The sequence below is a fragment of the Sminthopsis crassicaudata genome, chromosome 1, assembly GCF_048593235.1.
Source record: "Sminthopsis crassicaudata isolate SCR6 chromosome 1, ASM4859323v1, whole genome shotgun sequence".
Taxonomy (NCBI): Eukaryota; Metazoa; Chordata; class Mammalia; order Dasyuromorphia; family Dasyuridae; genus Sminthopsis; species Sminthopsis crassicaudata.
In genome coordinates, this window is record NC_133617.1 from 88718879 (window position 1) to 88734746 (window position 15868).

General features: G+C 34.4%; 1 protein-coding gene across 1 annotated transcript in view; it reads left to right on the plus strand.

Moving 5' to 3' along the window:
- The window catches only part of FAM135B (family with sequence similarity 135 member B), a 372619-nt gene that overhangs the window by 317488 nt on the left and 39263 nt on the right, over positions 1–15868 (plus strand). Inside the window, 5 exon segments of the mRNA XM_074264776.1 lie at positions 1287–1440; positions 5522–5548; positions 5551–5570; positions 13148–13303; positions 14971–15044. Coding sequence (XP_074120877.1) covers positions 1287–1440; positions 5522–5548; positions 5551–5570; positions 13148–13303; positions 14971–15044 — 431 coding nt within the window.

Here is a 15868-nt window from a genome sequence, read left to right on the forward strand (position 1 = left end):
CTGCTTTTTCAATACATATTGGTGAACACCCTGATAAATGCAGACTCTTGTAATTGTATGCCTGAACTACAGTATTCTAATTACTGCTCTAACCTCCAATTAGTTTCACACATGCCTTCAAAGGAATTGCTTTTAGGTAATGACTTGTTCATGTCATTCTCTTGTATATTCTTTTTAACAAGAAAAATGTATTTATTCACATCAAAATTAAAAGAAATGAGCATAAAAAAGAAAAAAAAAACAAACCATAGCAATTGTTATGAAATGCCTCATCAGCATTATAATTTTTGGAAGGCAGAAGATCATCCATATTGATCCATATTCCCCAGCCTTTCATGGATGGAAATTCTTTGTCTTTTTACATAGAAGGTCCCGATGTTCATAGATATTTACCGGCCACACCTGCTGTGAGGATGAAGTCATTATGATTTCTTTTGGCATTTAAGACCCTTTTAAGTATTGTACTTCTCTACATATAGGCCATCCATCTCTTTACTCCCTGCCAAAGTACACTCCATGTCCTCTCTAAACACATCCAATATTTAATCCTGTCTTCATTTTTGCAGTTGCTTTCTCCTGTTCTTAAAATATCATTCTATTTCTAGATGAAATCATGTTCATCTTTCAAGATTATGACTAAAACCCATTCCTTCACAAAGCCATCTTTAATCCCATAGTCAGAATTCCCTTTCTTTCATAGATCTCATAGAGCACCTTGTACGTCACTTATGTACTTAAAATGTTGCACATTGTCTAACTGGAATTTTAAATTTCCATCCAAGATTAGAGGCAGATTTTGGTGATACAGTAAATAGAACTTCATGGAATAAAAATATCTAAGATAAAAAAAAAATTGAGAGAAAAACAAGTCAAGAGATACTGGCTGTGTGACTCTGGCCAAAGCACTTAATCTCTGTCTGCCTCCATATCTTCATCTTTAAAACAAGGATAATTACAATACCAGCCTTCTATGATTGTTGTGAGAATTAAATGGAATAATGTTTACAGAACATTTTGCAAAATCATTGTTCTATATAAATGTTAACTATTATTTTTTGTGGTGATTGTGATGATAATGATGATGATGATGATGATGATGATAATCTACCTTGAGGAAAGAGGAGCTAGCTTATTTAATTAAGTTTTAAGTTACTCTTTGCTCCATGAGCACTGAAGCAGAAACTTGAGAAAAGTTTCTCATTGATCCAAATGGGAGACTTGAATCTATAGGAGGAGCTATATTATATTATTAGGACTATTAAAAATGTCCCCTTTCTCTTCTGCAGGGAAGTTTTTATACACCATCTGAAAACTGTATGCAACATGCATACAAATGGCATCGGGACCTATGTCACCTGCTTTTGAACACATATCAGGAACTATATGTTTACTTCCTCATTCTCATGAAGGATATCCCAGATTTCCCACGAATGAAGCTGGGTAAGTAAACGTGTATTTCTTCTTACCAACTTCCACTATGGTGTGCCCTTTTTTTATTGGCTCATAGGTCTAATAGTTGATAATAAGGCTGTGTTTTATGATTCTGAAGAATGGAAAAAAAAAAAAGAATTTATCATAGGTAAATAAGGGGATGTATTGTATCTGAAAGTATACTCAGTATTATTCGTAATCATTATCTTTATATTTGTAAAAGTGATTGCTGAAGACCAATTTTACAATTCACTTTTCCAGAGTTCTCTGGATTGAGGGTGTGTCTCCCATTTTTGCCATTGGCTTAAGCCTGTACTGATCATGTCCTTTCCACTTTTAGGGGTTCAAACATCAAGGTTGCATTTAACCACTTAACAGGTTAGCTTTTTACAATTTAATGTTTACTTCAAAGATATAACAATAAAAAATCATGGTTCCCAGCACTTTAGAGGCAAAATTCCACCCTCTACCAGTTCATCTCTGGGGAGAAGGAAGTTAGGTTTAACTCAGTTCTTATGCAGCTTAGTTCCATCAACTACAATATCCTATTTAAACCCCAGCCTTATTATTGCTTTGTATTCTCAATGCTACACTTTAGGAAGAATATTCTTCTGAAGGGAAGTCAAAAGGGGGCTAGCAGAGTAAGAAACACGCTTGAATTTAGGTTATATGGGGATTTGATGAAGTAACTGGGATTGTTTAACCTGGGGAAGAGACTCCTCAAAGCAAACATGATAGCTGGCTTTAAGCATCTGAAAATGTATCACACAGAAAAGACATTTGACTGCTTTTAGAAGCAATGGATGGACTTTGCAAAAAGACAAGTTTATGCTATGATTTAAGTGACAAAAGATAAACTTTCCATCAATCTAAATTCCCCAATGTCAAATGGGCCACCATAGTAAGTAGTAGGTTTGCTTCCATTAAAACTCTTAACTAGACAACTTTTAAAAACACTTTCCAACTCTAAAATGCTTTGATTCTGTGATAAGGAATAATAATACCATCAATAAAAATCAATAGCTTCTTAGAGTGCTTATTCTTACATAACACTTTAAACATAGATCTCTATAAACATTTGATCCCTATTCCGATCCTGTTATTCTTCAAATGTCTATGACGTTTATCAGTATTCCTCTACCAATGCAGATAAAGAATCATAGATTCATAAACTTATAGTTTAAAGGGACTTTACAGGCCCTCATCCAACTACTTACACCAAAGGAAACAATATCAGAGAGATAAATAATATGTCTAAGGTCCTACATGTAGTGAGTAAACAGAATCATATCCTCTGAATCTAAAGTCAACATGTATCTCACTGTCTCCCCTTCCCTGCATATTGGGTTTTGTGCTTTTCAGTGGCCAAATGTATCAGTTCCTGGATGGTCAGCCTCCTGATGAAAAGCTTCTATACTTAGGATGGGAAAGCAGTGTATCTAGTACCTTAATTTGTCAAGTGATTTTCAAAATCTTGCTAACATAATTCAAATTGAAATGACTCAATTTCTTAGCATGGAGCTGGTATGAATACTGTCCAACTTTCACATGCATACAGTAATGAAGTCAGCACAAACCTTCAGTTTTACTGAGCTAGTTCTGTTTGCATCAACTTTATCAAGCATACTGCCAAAGTAAGTGAACCTGTTACACCATTAAAATTTCTTTGTTTGCTGTAACTTCCATGTATGGATAATGCAGTGCTGGCTGATGGAGAATGTCTGTTTTTACAAGTGGCAGAAAACCCATCCATTTTCTGTTGCATCTCAGTCTCAGACGTTGCTTTGAGTACACAATCATCTATGAACAAAACATTGTGCATCAACCTCTGCCACTTTAGCCTTGACTTGTATCCTTTTAAAGTTAAATAATTTATCATCGGTGCAATAGCCAATCTTGGTATCCTTATTGAAGATATTGGCTAACATTAATGAAAAGATCCTGATAAAATGCAAAGAAATAAGCACAGAGCCCTTCTTCACTCCCTTGATGTTTGGGAAATGATGAAAATACTATCCTTTTTCTCGAATCTGAGCAAGTCTGCCATCATGAAAGTTTAGCTAGAGAGGAATTGATTTCAACCTGAGGTATAGAATCAATGGCTTCATCATTGGTTGATGATAATCCATTAAAAACACTATGTAGTTTGCACTTAAGTAGTATCAGACTCTCTGTGACTCCATTTGAAATTCTCTTGGCAAAGACAATGGAATGGTTGACCACTTCCTTCTCCAATTCATTTTACAGATGAGAAAGCAGACAAAGAGGGTTAAATGACTAGTTCAATTAGTAAGTGTCTGAGACTGGATTTGAACTTGATTCTTTCTAACTCTAGTCCCAGCATTCTATTTATTGTGACACCTAATTACCTCATATTAAAATAGAGGATACTACTATTCTTCCAGTCATCCAAGTTCATAATCTTCTGGTAATTCTCAGCTCTCCTCAGGCTTCACACAGAATCATTTGTATCTACAGAATATATGTCACATCTGTTTACTTCTCTACTGGTTCAGTCCTTAATTATAATTCCTTCTGAACTGACTCTCTTCTATTCCCCTGATTAGCTGGAAAACCCTATCAACTCAGTCCCAAGGAATCCTTGCCTTCCTTGAATGATCAGCTCAGTCCTGACCTTCTACAGAAAGTGAATCCTGGATCCAAACACTATTGACCTTTCTCCAAAAATCAATTTGGGTCAACTTTCCATATATTTTATATTTAATTTCCTTTGTAAATGTTTTCTGCTATAGGAATGTAAGACCCTTGAATGAAGGAACTTTCGTATTTTTGTCTTCAGACTCCAAATACATAACACAGTGTCTGGCAGAAATTAATTCAATAAATATTGGTTAATATTCACAAGACAAAAGGGTTTTTGTTGTTTGTTGATTACTACTAACTATTTCTTAGTTTGTTAGAATAAAATATTTTCTTAAAAGCTCTACTCTGAGAAATAGTTTCTCATGCAAATATTAAGATCACAACATTGCTGGGTTTGGTGGCCAACTCTTAAATTTTCAATAACCAGGGAAATTGAATCTGGTAGCTGTCATGAGCTATGCCATTTGGATTTGTCAACATTACTTTGATCCCCCAGAAGTGAGAAAACTCCACTGTGCCCCAGGAAGGGTGAACTAGCCCATGTCAGAATCATTTCTCGATCTCAAATCTGGCTTCAGATAATTACTACCTGTCTGATCCTGGGCAAATCACTTAACTCTGTTTGCCTTAGTTTCCTCATCTATCAAATGAATTGGAGAGAGAAATGGTAAATCACTTCAAAATAACAACAACAACAAAAATGGGGTCATGAAGGGAGTAGTAAGATACTACCAAACAAAAGCAACATTGATTAGATTATTGTTCCAAGACAGGAAAGGTAGGAAGGAGCCAGCAAGTTTGTTTCTGATCTTGCAATCAAAATGGCTAGTGAGAAAATATCTAAGCTTATATTCAATATAATTTTTTCTTCAGGATTTTTATAAGAATTAACATTATTTTGGAGTTAAAACCTTTATTCCCCCAGTAAAGTACTACCTTCCACTGCAGCTAATCAGTACCTGTCTTGTCATCTGTAGGCTTATATTTAGCCTAGAGCGAATGAGAGGTTGATTTGACTTATCCAATGTCAAAGGGGCAGCATGTATCAGAAAGTAGACTTGAATCAACGACTTTTTTCCCCTATTTTCAAAGTCAGTTTTTTGTCCATCATACTACTTTAGCTCTCTGGTTATAATAGTTGCCACATGACTGGATTCAGCTTCTCCCACAGGAATAGCCTAGTAAGATGCTGGTAACTACATTTAAAGTTAGGAATTTATAAAAAATGGTTTTAAATCCTGGCTCCTTGGTGTCTTTCTGTATACAACATCTTCTGTGAAGATTACTTTTTTAGGATGAGAAAATGAGGTAGTAGATCTCACTGATCTGTATGCATTTATTTCAACTCTAAGATTTATTAATTCTAAATCAGAGTTTGGAAACTGAGAGTTGAATGGGTATATTTTGAAGGACAACATGATATTTTAGCCTCTTCAATTTAATGATAACTATTTTATTTTTGACCTCAGTTTCATTTTCTCCATAGATAAACTTGCTGTTGAAGAAACATTATCTCTCTATGCTCAGAGCTACAGGTAATTAGTTAAATGGATATAAACTCTTAGTGTTGTGTGGTAGTAGATATATGGGAAGTCAAATATGGTCTCTTGTCCAGTATTGGGGTTGAAAAGAAGGAAATATAAACTGGATAATAAGATAAAAAAGACTACAAAATTTCACATTTGACCTTAAACTGAAAATTATCTCTCCTAAGTTAATCAGGCAGTCCAAATTGTTTGGGTGAAAGATACAGTTTATGTGCACAACACACACAACCACACACACACACACACACACACACACACATATATGTAGATATAGAGATATCAGTATACATATGTATGTACCTCTATCTCTAGCTCTATATTCTGAGTAAGATTCACTGTGGGATATCCAAAGTCCTTGTTTATGAGGGTTTTAATAGATAAACACATACAAATATATTAACTCTACTCAGAAAAGAAAGCATGTGGTTATAATTTATCCACATGCAATCAAGATTGACGAAAGTTGCTGGATCAAAGAGCTTTTTATAAGAATCACTTTATCTCAGAGTCCAGCCCATGTGTGAATAAGAACTTCCTCTGTAACTAATGATGATCTAATGGTCAAGAGTCCTTTAGACTGTGAACTTCTTGAGCCCAAGGGCATATTGTGTATATAAACATGCAAACATAATATATAGAATGTAGTAATAATAATATATAAGGATGTATGATATACTGCTATGATAAATTATATATAATATATATAAATGTATAACCCTGTAGAGGGACACAGACAGTAGGAAAACTCTGGGCAAAGTTTATGACACTTCAGCCCAGAGGGAATCTGCTGACAAAGCCTGATTTGGCTCCTCTCCCCAAGGTCTCACCTTTTCTGAAGTCAGGGGGTGGTGACAACCTGTGTTCTACTTGAAGCATGGGATACTTACAGTAAAGTGGCATTTACATATCAATAGCAGGGTGCTTATAGTTAGCACTTGCTCAGTGTGATGTGGTGATGTAATGGTGCTGTTGTAATATAATTGTACTAAAGTATTTAGGGGCTGAGAGGACTGGAAATGAATGGACTCCATCTTTGACCAGCCTCATGGGTCTCCTGTCTCCTTCACTCCTCCACTAAGATTAAGGATTTGGGCTGTTCCTGAGATCCTCCAGAGAGTCTGGACAGTATATTTTGGCACCCCAGCATGGGAGCTCTAGAAAGCACACTACATAACCTTATATAATAAATATGTATGGATATATGTGGGTGCATGTGCATTGATTTGCTTTTTAAAAAAATCCTCAGTGTTTAGTATGGGATTAATAAATGAATACATGTTTGTTGACTTGACTTTGAACCAAGGAAGGGGGAGCCCAACTCCTGTCTCATGAAACCTATTCCATTTTGGATAATTCTAGACATTAGTAAAAAAAAAAAAATCATTCATATCAAGCCTGCTGGTTCTTCTCTCTGAAGTCAATCAGAATAAATCCAATCTCTGTGATAAATACCAAGCCTTCAAATAATTCAACACAGCTCCAACATGTCCCTAGAGGCTTCCCTTCTTCTAACTAAGTGTCCCTAATTTTGGAATCAGTTATGATATGACTTGATCTCTATGCCCTTCATCATTCTTGAGGCCTTCTTCTGGATATGCATCAATCTGCTGGTACCTTCCCTAAAATATATAGTCTAGAAATAAATTTAGCACTCCAATTATTATCTGACCATCGTGCTATACATTATAACTATATATAGATATGATCCTTCTTTAATGCAGCCTGAAATCTCCTTGATTTTTTTCTAAACTGAACTACTAAGTGCTGGACTTGGAGACAGGAAGACCTGAATTCAAATCTACCTTCAAATACTTAGTAGCTGTGTGACCTTAAGCAAGTCATTTAACTGTTGGCTTCAATTTCCTAAGCTGTGTAGACAAATGTGAAGTGCTTTACAAACCTTAAAGAGCTACATAAATGCTAGTTATTACTATTAATATTGACTTATATTGACAGTAATGCTAAAATATAATTAAATAGAGCCTTCATCTTTTTCTTTCCTCTACCTTTGGTATTGATATTTCATGACCCAAACAATGGAGCCTCCGCTGGATCCCAGTATGTCATCACTAAAAGCACTGTACTTGACTTTAAGATAAAGGATGATGCTTGCCTAACACCTACAGTACAAGGCCAGTAGGAACAACTCAATTGCATTCAGGGAAGCTGCTTACAATGTTTTGATCTCTAGAAATTGGAAATGCTTTTAGCCTGAGCAATTTAAAACACAGAATAGCATTCCAATTCAATGCATCTGAGTTTCCAAAGGCAGTTGCTGACAAATGAATAATTGTGTAACTGCTCTCACAAACTCAGGGTATTTCCTGCTGCATCCAACAGTGTCATCATGAACAATGAAATCAGATACTTGTAGATGAAAGAGTTTTCTTTGTCCAACAAAGAAAATAAACAAATGAGGGCAGAAAGAAAACAAGCATTCACATTATAATTCAATCCCTATCAGTTTGCTGCCTGGGTACTGCAGTGTGTTTGGATGGTGAGGGTCCATTATACATACATACACACACACACACACACACACACACACACACACACACAAGCATGCACTCATATATCAATCTAGATATGTATGTATGTATGTATCGCTCTCTATATATTCTGGATAAATATTTATTGAGGCATGTCCAAAATCCTTGTTTTAATATTAGAAGAGCTTTAATAGAAGCATACATAGACATATATTAACTCCACTCAAAAAAGAAAAGACAACATGTAGTTATAACTAGTCTGGGTACAGTCAAGATTTAAGACCTTAAAAGCTAGCGGCTTTTTATATTAACAACTTTATCTTAGAAATTCTACTGAAAAAATTGACAATCCTATACCCTCTCTGGGTCACAATTTCATTCTCTGACAAATGATGGAATTATATCAAATGAACTCTAAGATTGCTTAATTAATACCAGAGTTTTAAGATTTGTATCTCCTTTAATCTTTTCAACAACCCTTTACAACAAATCTATTATCTCCATTTTACAGAAGGTGATGAAAGCTAAAAAGCATATGGCTTTAGATTGAGTTAGAATTTTATTTCTTGTGATTATTACCACTATAGCAATCAACAAGGGTCTCTGATATTTTATTTCCTTATCTATTAAAGTGTGTTGAAATATTTATAAGTTCCCATTCAGTTCTGAAACTTTGGTCCTATAAACATTTCACACAATAAAGTTTATAAAATTGATTTTCTTTAAAAGCAAAAGCTAAATATGGCTTTCATCTGGACAGGGAAAATCCAGCCTGCAGGGAATTGTTCAGAAGATTTTGCCAAGCTGGGATAGTTTGCTTTGTTTTGAAAGAAGTAGAAAATTTAATCCTTTGTCATTGGAAGACAAAAGCTGGGCCAGGCAGGATTCCTAGTTAAAGGGTAAGATGGGGATAGAGGTGGAGTGAATTAGCCACTCATCCTAAATGTCATCTTTCAGTGTAGGAGCCAAGGTGGAAGAAGTGTCTCCCCCTATACTATGCCTGAAGGAGATGAAATAGGCTGCAGTGAGGAATTGGTAGGTAGAAGAGTACCATCTAGTGGCTGACGTAGAGCAACAAATAAATGAATATTCCCTTTCTCTTTCCAAAATAGAAAAAAAAGAAAAGTCTTTTATGGTGATTTAAGGTCGTTTTTATAAACACTAAAAGTCCACAGTGGTGTTCTAGGCAGATTTATGGAGAGTTTATTCAAATGCCTCCCTTGTGTCTTAAGTTCTTCTCCCCACAGCCAAAGTTAACTTACAAAAGGAAAAAAAAAATGTGGAATTGCCAGCAGATTGAAAAATAAAATGTGTTTCAGACCAGGCACTATTTGCTATTGTCAGTGCGAATGTACCCTCTCTGGAAACAAAGGATGGGATTCCTTTGCACATTAAAGACAATTCAGGAAAGTTAGAAGTGTTTCTGTATTTATAGTCTCAAAAAAAAAAAATCTTAGTGATGTCAAAAATCATGTATATCATCTACTGAAATCTCCACCCTTTAATGAAGGAAGAATGCCTAACAAATAATAGTTATCTAGTCTTGATTTGAATTCTTTGGGAAGTCATTATCTCAAAAAATAGCTTTTCTCTCCATTCTTGAAATGGGGAGTTCTTTACATCAAACTGTCATTGTTTTTGGTGCCTAATTCTTTGCCTATTTCACTTCAGGATCAGTAAATAAATATTAAACACCTACTACTATTTGTAAAACACTTGCTAACACTATGGATACAAAGAAAGTCAAAAGACAGTCTTTATCCTTAAGGACCTCACAATCTATAAAGACATCATTTAAAGTAGAAATTGTAAAGGTGAGGAGGGGCATGATAAAATCCAGAGGATAGGAAATGATGAGATGGCTGCCTTGGGAGGACCTGGGAGGAACTCTTTCAAGGTTCAGCTCCATCCTCTCCAATTAGAGAGTGGGAAGGGCAAGAGAAATATTGCATCTAAGTTCTAGTTCTCCTCCTCCTCCTCCTCCTCCTCCTCCTCCTCCTCCTCCTCCTCCTCCTCCTCCTCCTCCTCCTCCTCCTCCTCCTCCTTCTTCTTCTTCTTCTTCATCATCATCATCATCATCTGGTTATAACTTAGAAACTCACTGAGGAAATGTGAAATGTAAATCAAACCATTAGGTAGTAACAAACAGACACAAGCATGATCAAAAGTAACTTACTTCTGTTCTGAGAGGCAGTATTCTATAGTAGATAAGAAAGCTTCTTTCTATCAGGAAGAAGAGGCTTCAAATACTGCCTCTGACATATACTATACGACCTGGGCAAATCACTGAGTCTGTCAATGCCTCAGGCAATATGTTGGGAATATGCAAAAGAGCTCTGTTGATCTGCATTGATTAAAGTTCCTTCTGGAGAATTTTCCATGACAAAGAAACTATAAATTTGGTTTAAAAAATGCTTTAACCCTTTCCTCATACCTTTAAGATAGATGTGCAGATATAATTCCCATTTTACTGATAAAGGAAACAGACCTTGTAAGGCAAAGTATTTTTACCCAAGATAACACTATTACTAATTAAGCCAGTATACATCTACTTAGATTCTAGAAAGACAGAAGGAAGGGATCTTAAAGGCCATCAAATCTAACCCTTTCATTTTCCAGGTAAGGAAACTAAAGTGTGGAGAGAGAGAGTGAATTACTTAAGGTCTGGATTTTCTAAATAGAAAATCAATGTTCTTTACAACATGCCATATTGACCACAGACATTTTATTTTTTAAGTTAACCTAGTTTCCAGAATCTAGTTTCCCCTCTGCACCATGTATGGAAAAAAAAAAAAAAAACCAAAAAAAAACATAAAAGCATATTAAATATGTAGTCAAGTAAATTTTTGACCAATTTTTTTTTAAAGATACTCAATCTGAACTGAATCCTTCAGTTCCTTAGTGAAGTTATATTTGGTAATTGACTTTTTTTGTTTTTAAATATTATTTATTTTTAATACACATTGCTTTATGAATCATGTTGGGAAAAAAATCAGAGTAAAATGGAAAGATGAAAAAAGAGAAAAAATAAATGAACATAGCATGTGTTGATTTACATTCAGTCTCTATAGCTCTTTTTCCTGAATGCAGATGGCATTATCTGTCCAAAGTCTATGGGGTTGACACTGATCATTGTGTTAAACAGAATTTTGAAATATTCCACAATTATCTGTCTTAAATAATATTGTTATTATTTAAATTATTCTACTAGTTTTGATCATTTTACCTGATCACCTTAGTACACATAAGTCTTCACAAGTTTCTCTAAAACTTTCATTTTCATAATTTCTTATAGTACAATATAATTTCATTTCATTCATATACCCATAACTGCTTCAATATTTCCCAATTAATGCATATACCCCATTAAATTCTGAATTGTTACCAGAACTGTTATAAATACTTGTGTTAATATGGGTCTTTTCCATCTTTAATTGGATCTTCTGTTTGTGGTATAGAATTAGTTTCAGTATTTCTGGGTCAAAGAATATATATAATTTAGTATTTGTTATGTTTTTGTTGTATCATAAACTATTAAACTGGCAGAAAACTTAGAGATTACCTAGTTCTTACTCCTTTCATTTTGTAAATTGAAAAGCTGAGACTCAGGGATATTAAATGACTTACTTGGTATTACACATTTAGTAAATATGATTTTGAGGCTATTTTATTGGCCATGCCTTTAGATCTTAGATCTTAGAAGATGTATAATTTTTTGTTGGGGTGCTGAATTCCTGTGCAAATAAGGTTTGGAAGAATGTGGAATAATCTAATAAACATTTATTAAGCCATTTTTAGGATAAAACATTTTGTAAAATTATAGTAACCATAAACCTTATATTTTTGATGTTATTGTTTAATTATAAATTGATGCCATAATGTAAGGAAAAGAATCCAAGATGGAGTCATTTAAGCTATGCAGTCCTCATGTCCATAGAAACACACAGGCAAAACAGACAGTTATAGTTTTTTACTACTAATTCTATGTCACATAGATGAAGCTGCCAGTTTTTTGATGGGATAAACCCTTGATTACTATAGGAAATTTGAGTCATTTTCATTTTGCTGCATTAGTTAATTGTCCCACCACTTTGTGGCTTCAATAAAGAAACTCCCTCATCCCACCTTCATCCAAACCTGGTATCAGTTTGGCAAATTGAGAACTTTTCTATCTCATCTGGGTCTGATTAGGAATGTCCACCTTTCAGGCCCCATATATCTGGTTCTGATTACTGTGCCCATTTTAGGATATATAATCTTGCTCCTTGAACAACAACTTTGAGTGGGTTCTCTCCCCTACTTGACTCCTTCCTCCTCCAACTGGGATGAGTTTCTTGTATGTAGAACCAAACTTTTGTCTGTTTATATTTCCATAGCATTTATATATGACTTGTTTTCCTATGTGCTGCATCACACAACAGTAAGATCATGACCATACCTAAGTATAAATTTCCTAAGTGTAAATTTTATAGGCATCCCAAACCCAGGCACTTGGCTTTAACCTGGCTTATATGGTCAAATAAAGCAAAGATTGGAGGTACAAAAACAGAATATCAATAGAACAGGTCCTGCCCTCCAGAGAATTACATTCAAAAAGAAAGAAAGCTAGAGATAGAATTAGAAGACCTGGGTTTGAGTCTTTATCTCAAAATTTACTGATTTGTATGTTCTCATTTCTAAAATTAGAAGATAGGATGAGATGGCCTAAATGTTTTCTTCAAATTCTAAATTTAGGATGCTAAGATCCTATGTGATTCACTTTTCTCTATCTCCAGCTTCCTCTTCTGTTAAATGGAAGAACTGGATTTAGTGATATGATTCTTACCTCTATACAATACCATCTAAATGTTGTGACCATGATTCCCAAACTTGAAGTTCTTTCTCCTATACCAATCATTGTGGAATAATGGAATACATTTGTGTGTGTGTGTGTGTGTGTGTGTGACGCTTTTTGAGGTGGTTGTTTTTGTGCTTGTTTTGTTTTTGGAGGAGTTAAGAATCCATTTAGAGAGAACTCCTTGGCAAAGTTGGGAGCAGAAGGATTTTATGTCTTAATTTATGATTCCTTCCCCCCAGATGATGAACAATCCAGAGAAGATAGCTGAGCAAATAAGTAAGGATCTTACTTGGCTTTGTTCCCACCTCTTGGAACTATGGACCCAGTTCCTGGAAGTGGTATCAATGAACCCTGACGTCACAACGTATCTCAACAAGGAGCACCATGCTCTAAGGGTAAGGAGAAGAAAAAAGCTTTATTGATTCCTTTTTAGGGCCCCAGAACCTGAGAGAAGGCACACATTGAATTGTTTTCTTCCAAATCCATTGGTTCTAGCATGTAATACATACTTGGGGACTTCCATTTAAAAAAAGAAATGGAATATTAGAGACAAATCATTAGACTAACCACCATGTTTTCCTTTCATAATAACAGGACTACTTGGGGATTAGAAGGGATGTAGTATAAATAGAAAGGAGAGTAACTTGAAAGTCAGGAAGCAGACTTTGAATCTTGATTCTGATGCTCATTACTTCTGGGACATTGGGCAAGTCATTTTACTTTGCCAGATTTCAAATAAAATTAGGGCACTACATTCTTGACTAACACTCACTTTATTGTCTGCAGACTTTTATTTATGTTCTCCTAGGCTGCTCTTGCTTGAAAAATGATTCACTGTAATTGTTGGTTGGTTTTTGTCATTCAGAGTTTAGTTTAGCACTTTTCTCAATTATAGAGAAGATGTGGTGAGAAAGCTTAGCAATAATTTTTTTCATATGTTTTCTCTTTATATACCTAATGTAAAAAAAAGAAAATTCTTTCCCCTCTTTTAATTACACAGTATGTTCCCAAGTTTTCCAGGTGTTATTGAAGTAGTGATTCAGTAATCATATTCTCTCTTACCCTGGAATATATAGCCTGTCTGGCCTGATTGCTTCAACTCCTTGAGGGAAGGGGAGATGCTCTTCTTCTTATTTCCTCATTTGTCATAGGTTTCAATTCCCTGTTAAACATTTAAATTGATGTTGTTTCCTATGTGAATATTGTTCTCCTTTATACAGAAATTGAAATAAATAGTTGACTAGTTCTGCCTTTTAATATCATTAAAGCATCCACTCCATTTCCCTCTTCATTTAATTTTTCTTTTGCCTTAGAATAGCTCGAAGAAGTCTTTTTTAGTAATATTTTAGTACTTATATTAGGACAGAGATTGTTCCTAGATTCCAAATTCTTGATATTTGGTTAATTAATGGAGAATTCTCCACGATCCTAGGCCCACAAGGAAGAAAAAAATAGAAGAAAAACAAATAAAGAATAATTAAAAGTACATAAAGGAGTATGGCTCTGAGAAAGAACATGTTCGCAGCCCCAGTTTTCTGAAAGATCAGAAAGAATATCACAGAAATAAATATTCATGGTTACACAAGATTCATACAAAGGCTTTCTGTTCCCATTCATTGCTAAGGAAGAGAATACTTATTGGAGAACATAGGACATTAGAGCTGGGAGGAATCTCAGACTTCAGCTACGGCAACCTGATTTATTAAATGAAGGGACTAAAGTCCAGAGAGGGAAAGCTAAGGATAATACAGTCAGCTAATGTTAGAGCTAGAAGCCTTATTTCATGAATCCTGATTCAGGGATATTTCTGTTATGAAGTCAAAAAAAAAAAAAAAAAAAAAAAAAAAAGATCTGTCACCACAGCACCCAGATTGAAAGGGGTAAATAATAAAATAGGAATATTTATGATTTCAAAAGATAATATTTCTCCTCTGCTAAATACCGATGTGACTTCTCAAATTAACATACATGTTTAAGGACATTAAATACTCAGTAAAATGTTTAATGAAAAGGTTTTTGACAGAACTCTTAGATTGAAAATGGTTCATCATTTTTCCCCTAGGTTAGAAGATTTTCAGAGGCTTTCTTCTATATGGAACATCAAAAGCTTAATGTCCTGACATTTCAGGAAAGTGTGTAAGTACTTTTATGACATGAAATTAGACACTCACACATATATAAACACATTTTTATATACATATATAAACTCATGTTTTTGTATACAAGTATTGATACACACACATATATATATATAAACATATAAAATAAATAGCCCATATGATATAAATAGATTAAATATAATATATAAGATTATATATCTATATGTTCATATTGTAATTCATTCAAAACACTTATAACAAGACATTGTTGCGTGTTTTAACTTGTCCTACACACTGAGAAAGTATAGCTTCATAAAATAAAGCATAGATAGCCCCTACTTTCAAGAAAATTATAATCTGGCACAGGAGAGGAAACATATATACAGATAATAATATAGATTGAAATAGTATAGATACAAAAGAAAGACAGAAACTATTGTGAAAAAGGTATATGTAGAATACATTATTTCTGCCTGAAGAATGAAATCACAGAAGGCTCCATGAGAAAGGTGTCTTGTCAAGGGTGTGCTGGTGTAGTTCAAAAGAGCTCATGAGAACTATTAAATTTTCACTGTGAAAATTTTCACCTCAGAAATCATCAAAGGCTACAAATAAATGGTTTATTGTTGCTATTATTGTTTATTATTATTTATTGCTTGTCTTTAAGTGAGGGGAAATATTAATAATGCAGATTAAACTTAAAATGTGTGTTTGTATATTGTTTTTCTGAATTACTACTGTGTTTTTTTGTTTTTTTTTTTTTTTAATTTGATTTACATTCCATCTCCTTAGTTCTTTTTCTGGATGCAGATGGCATTTTCTGTCCAAAGTCTCTTGGGATTGCTGGAGTACTGAACCACT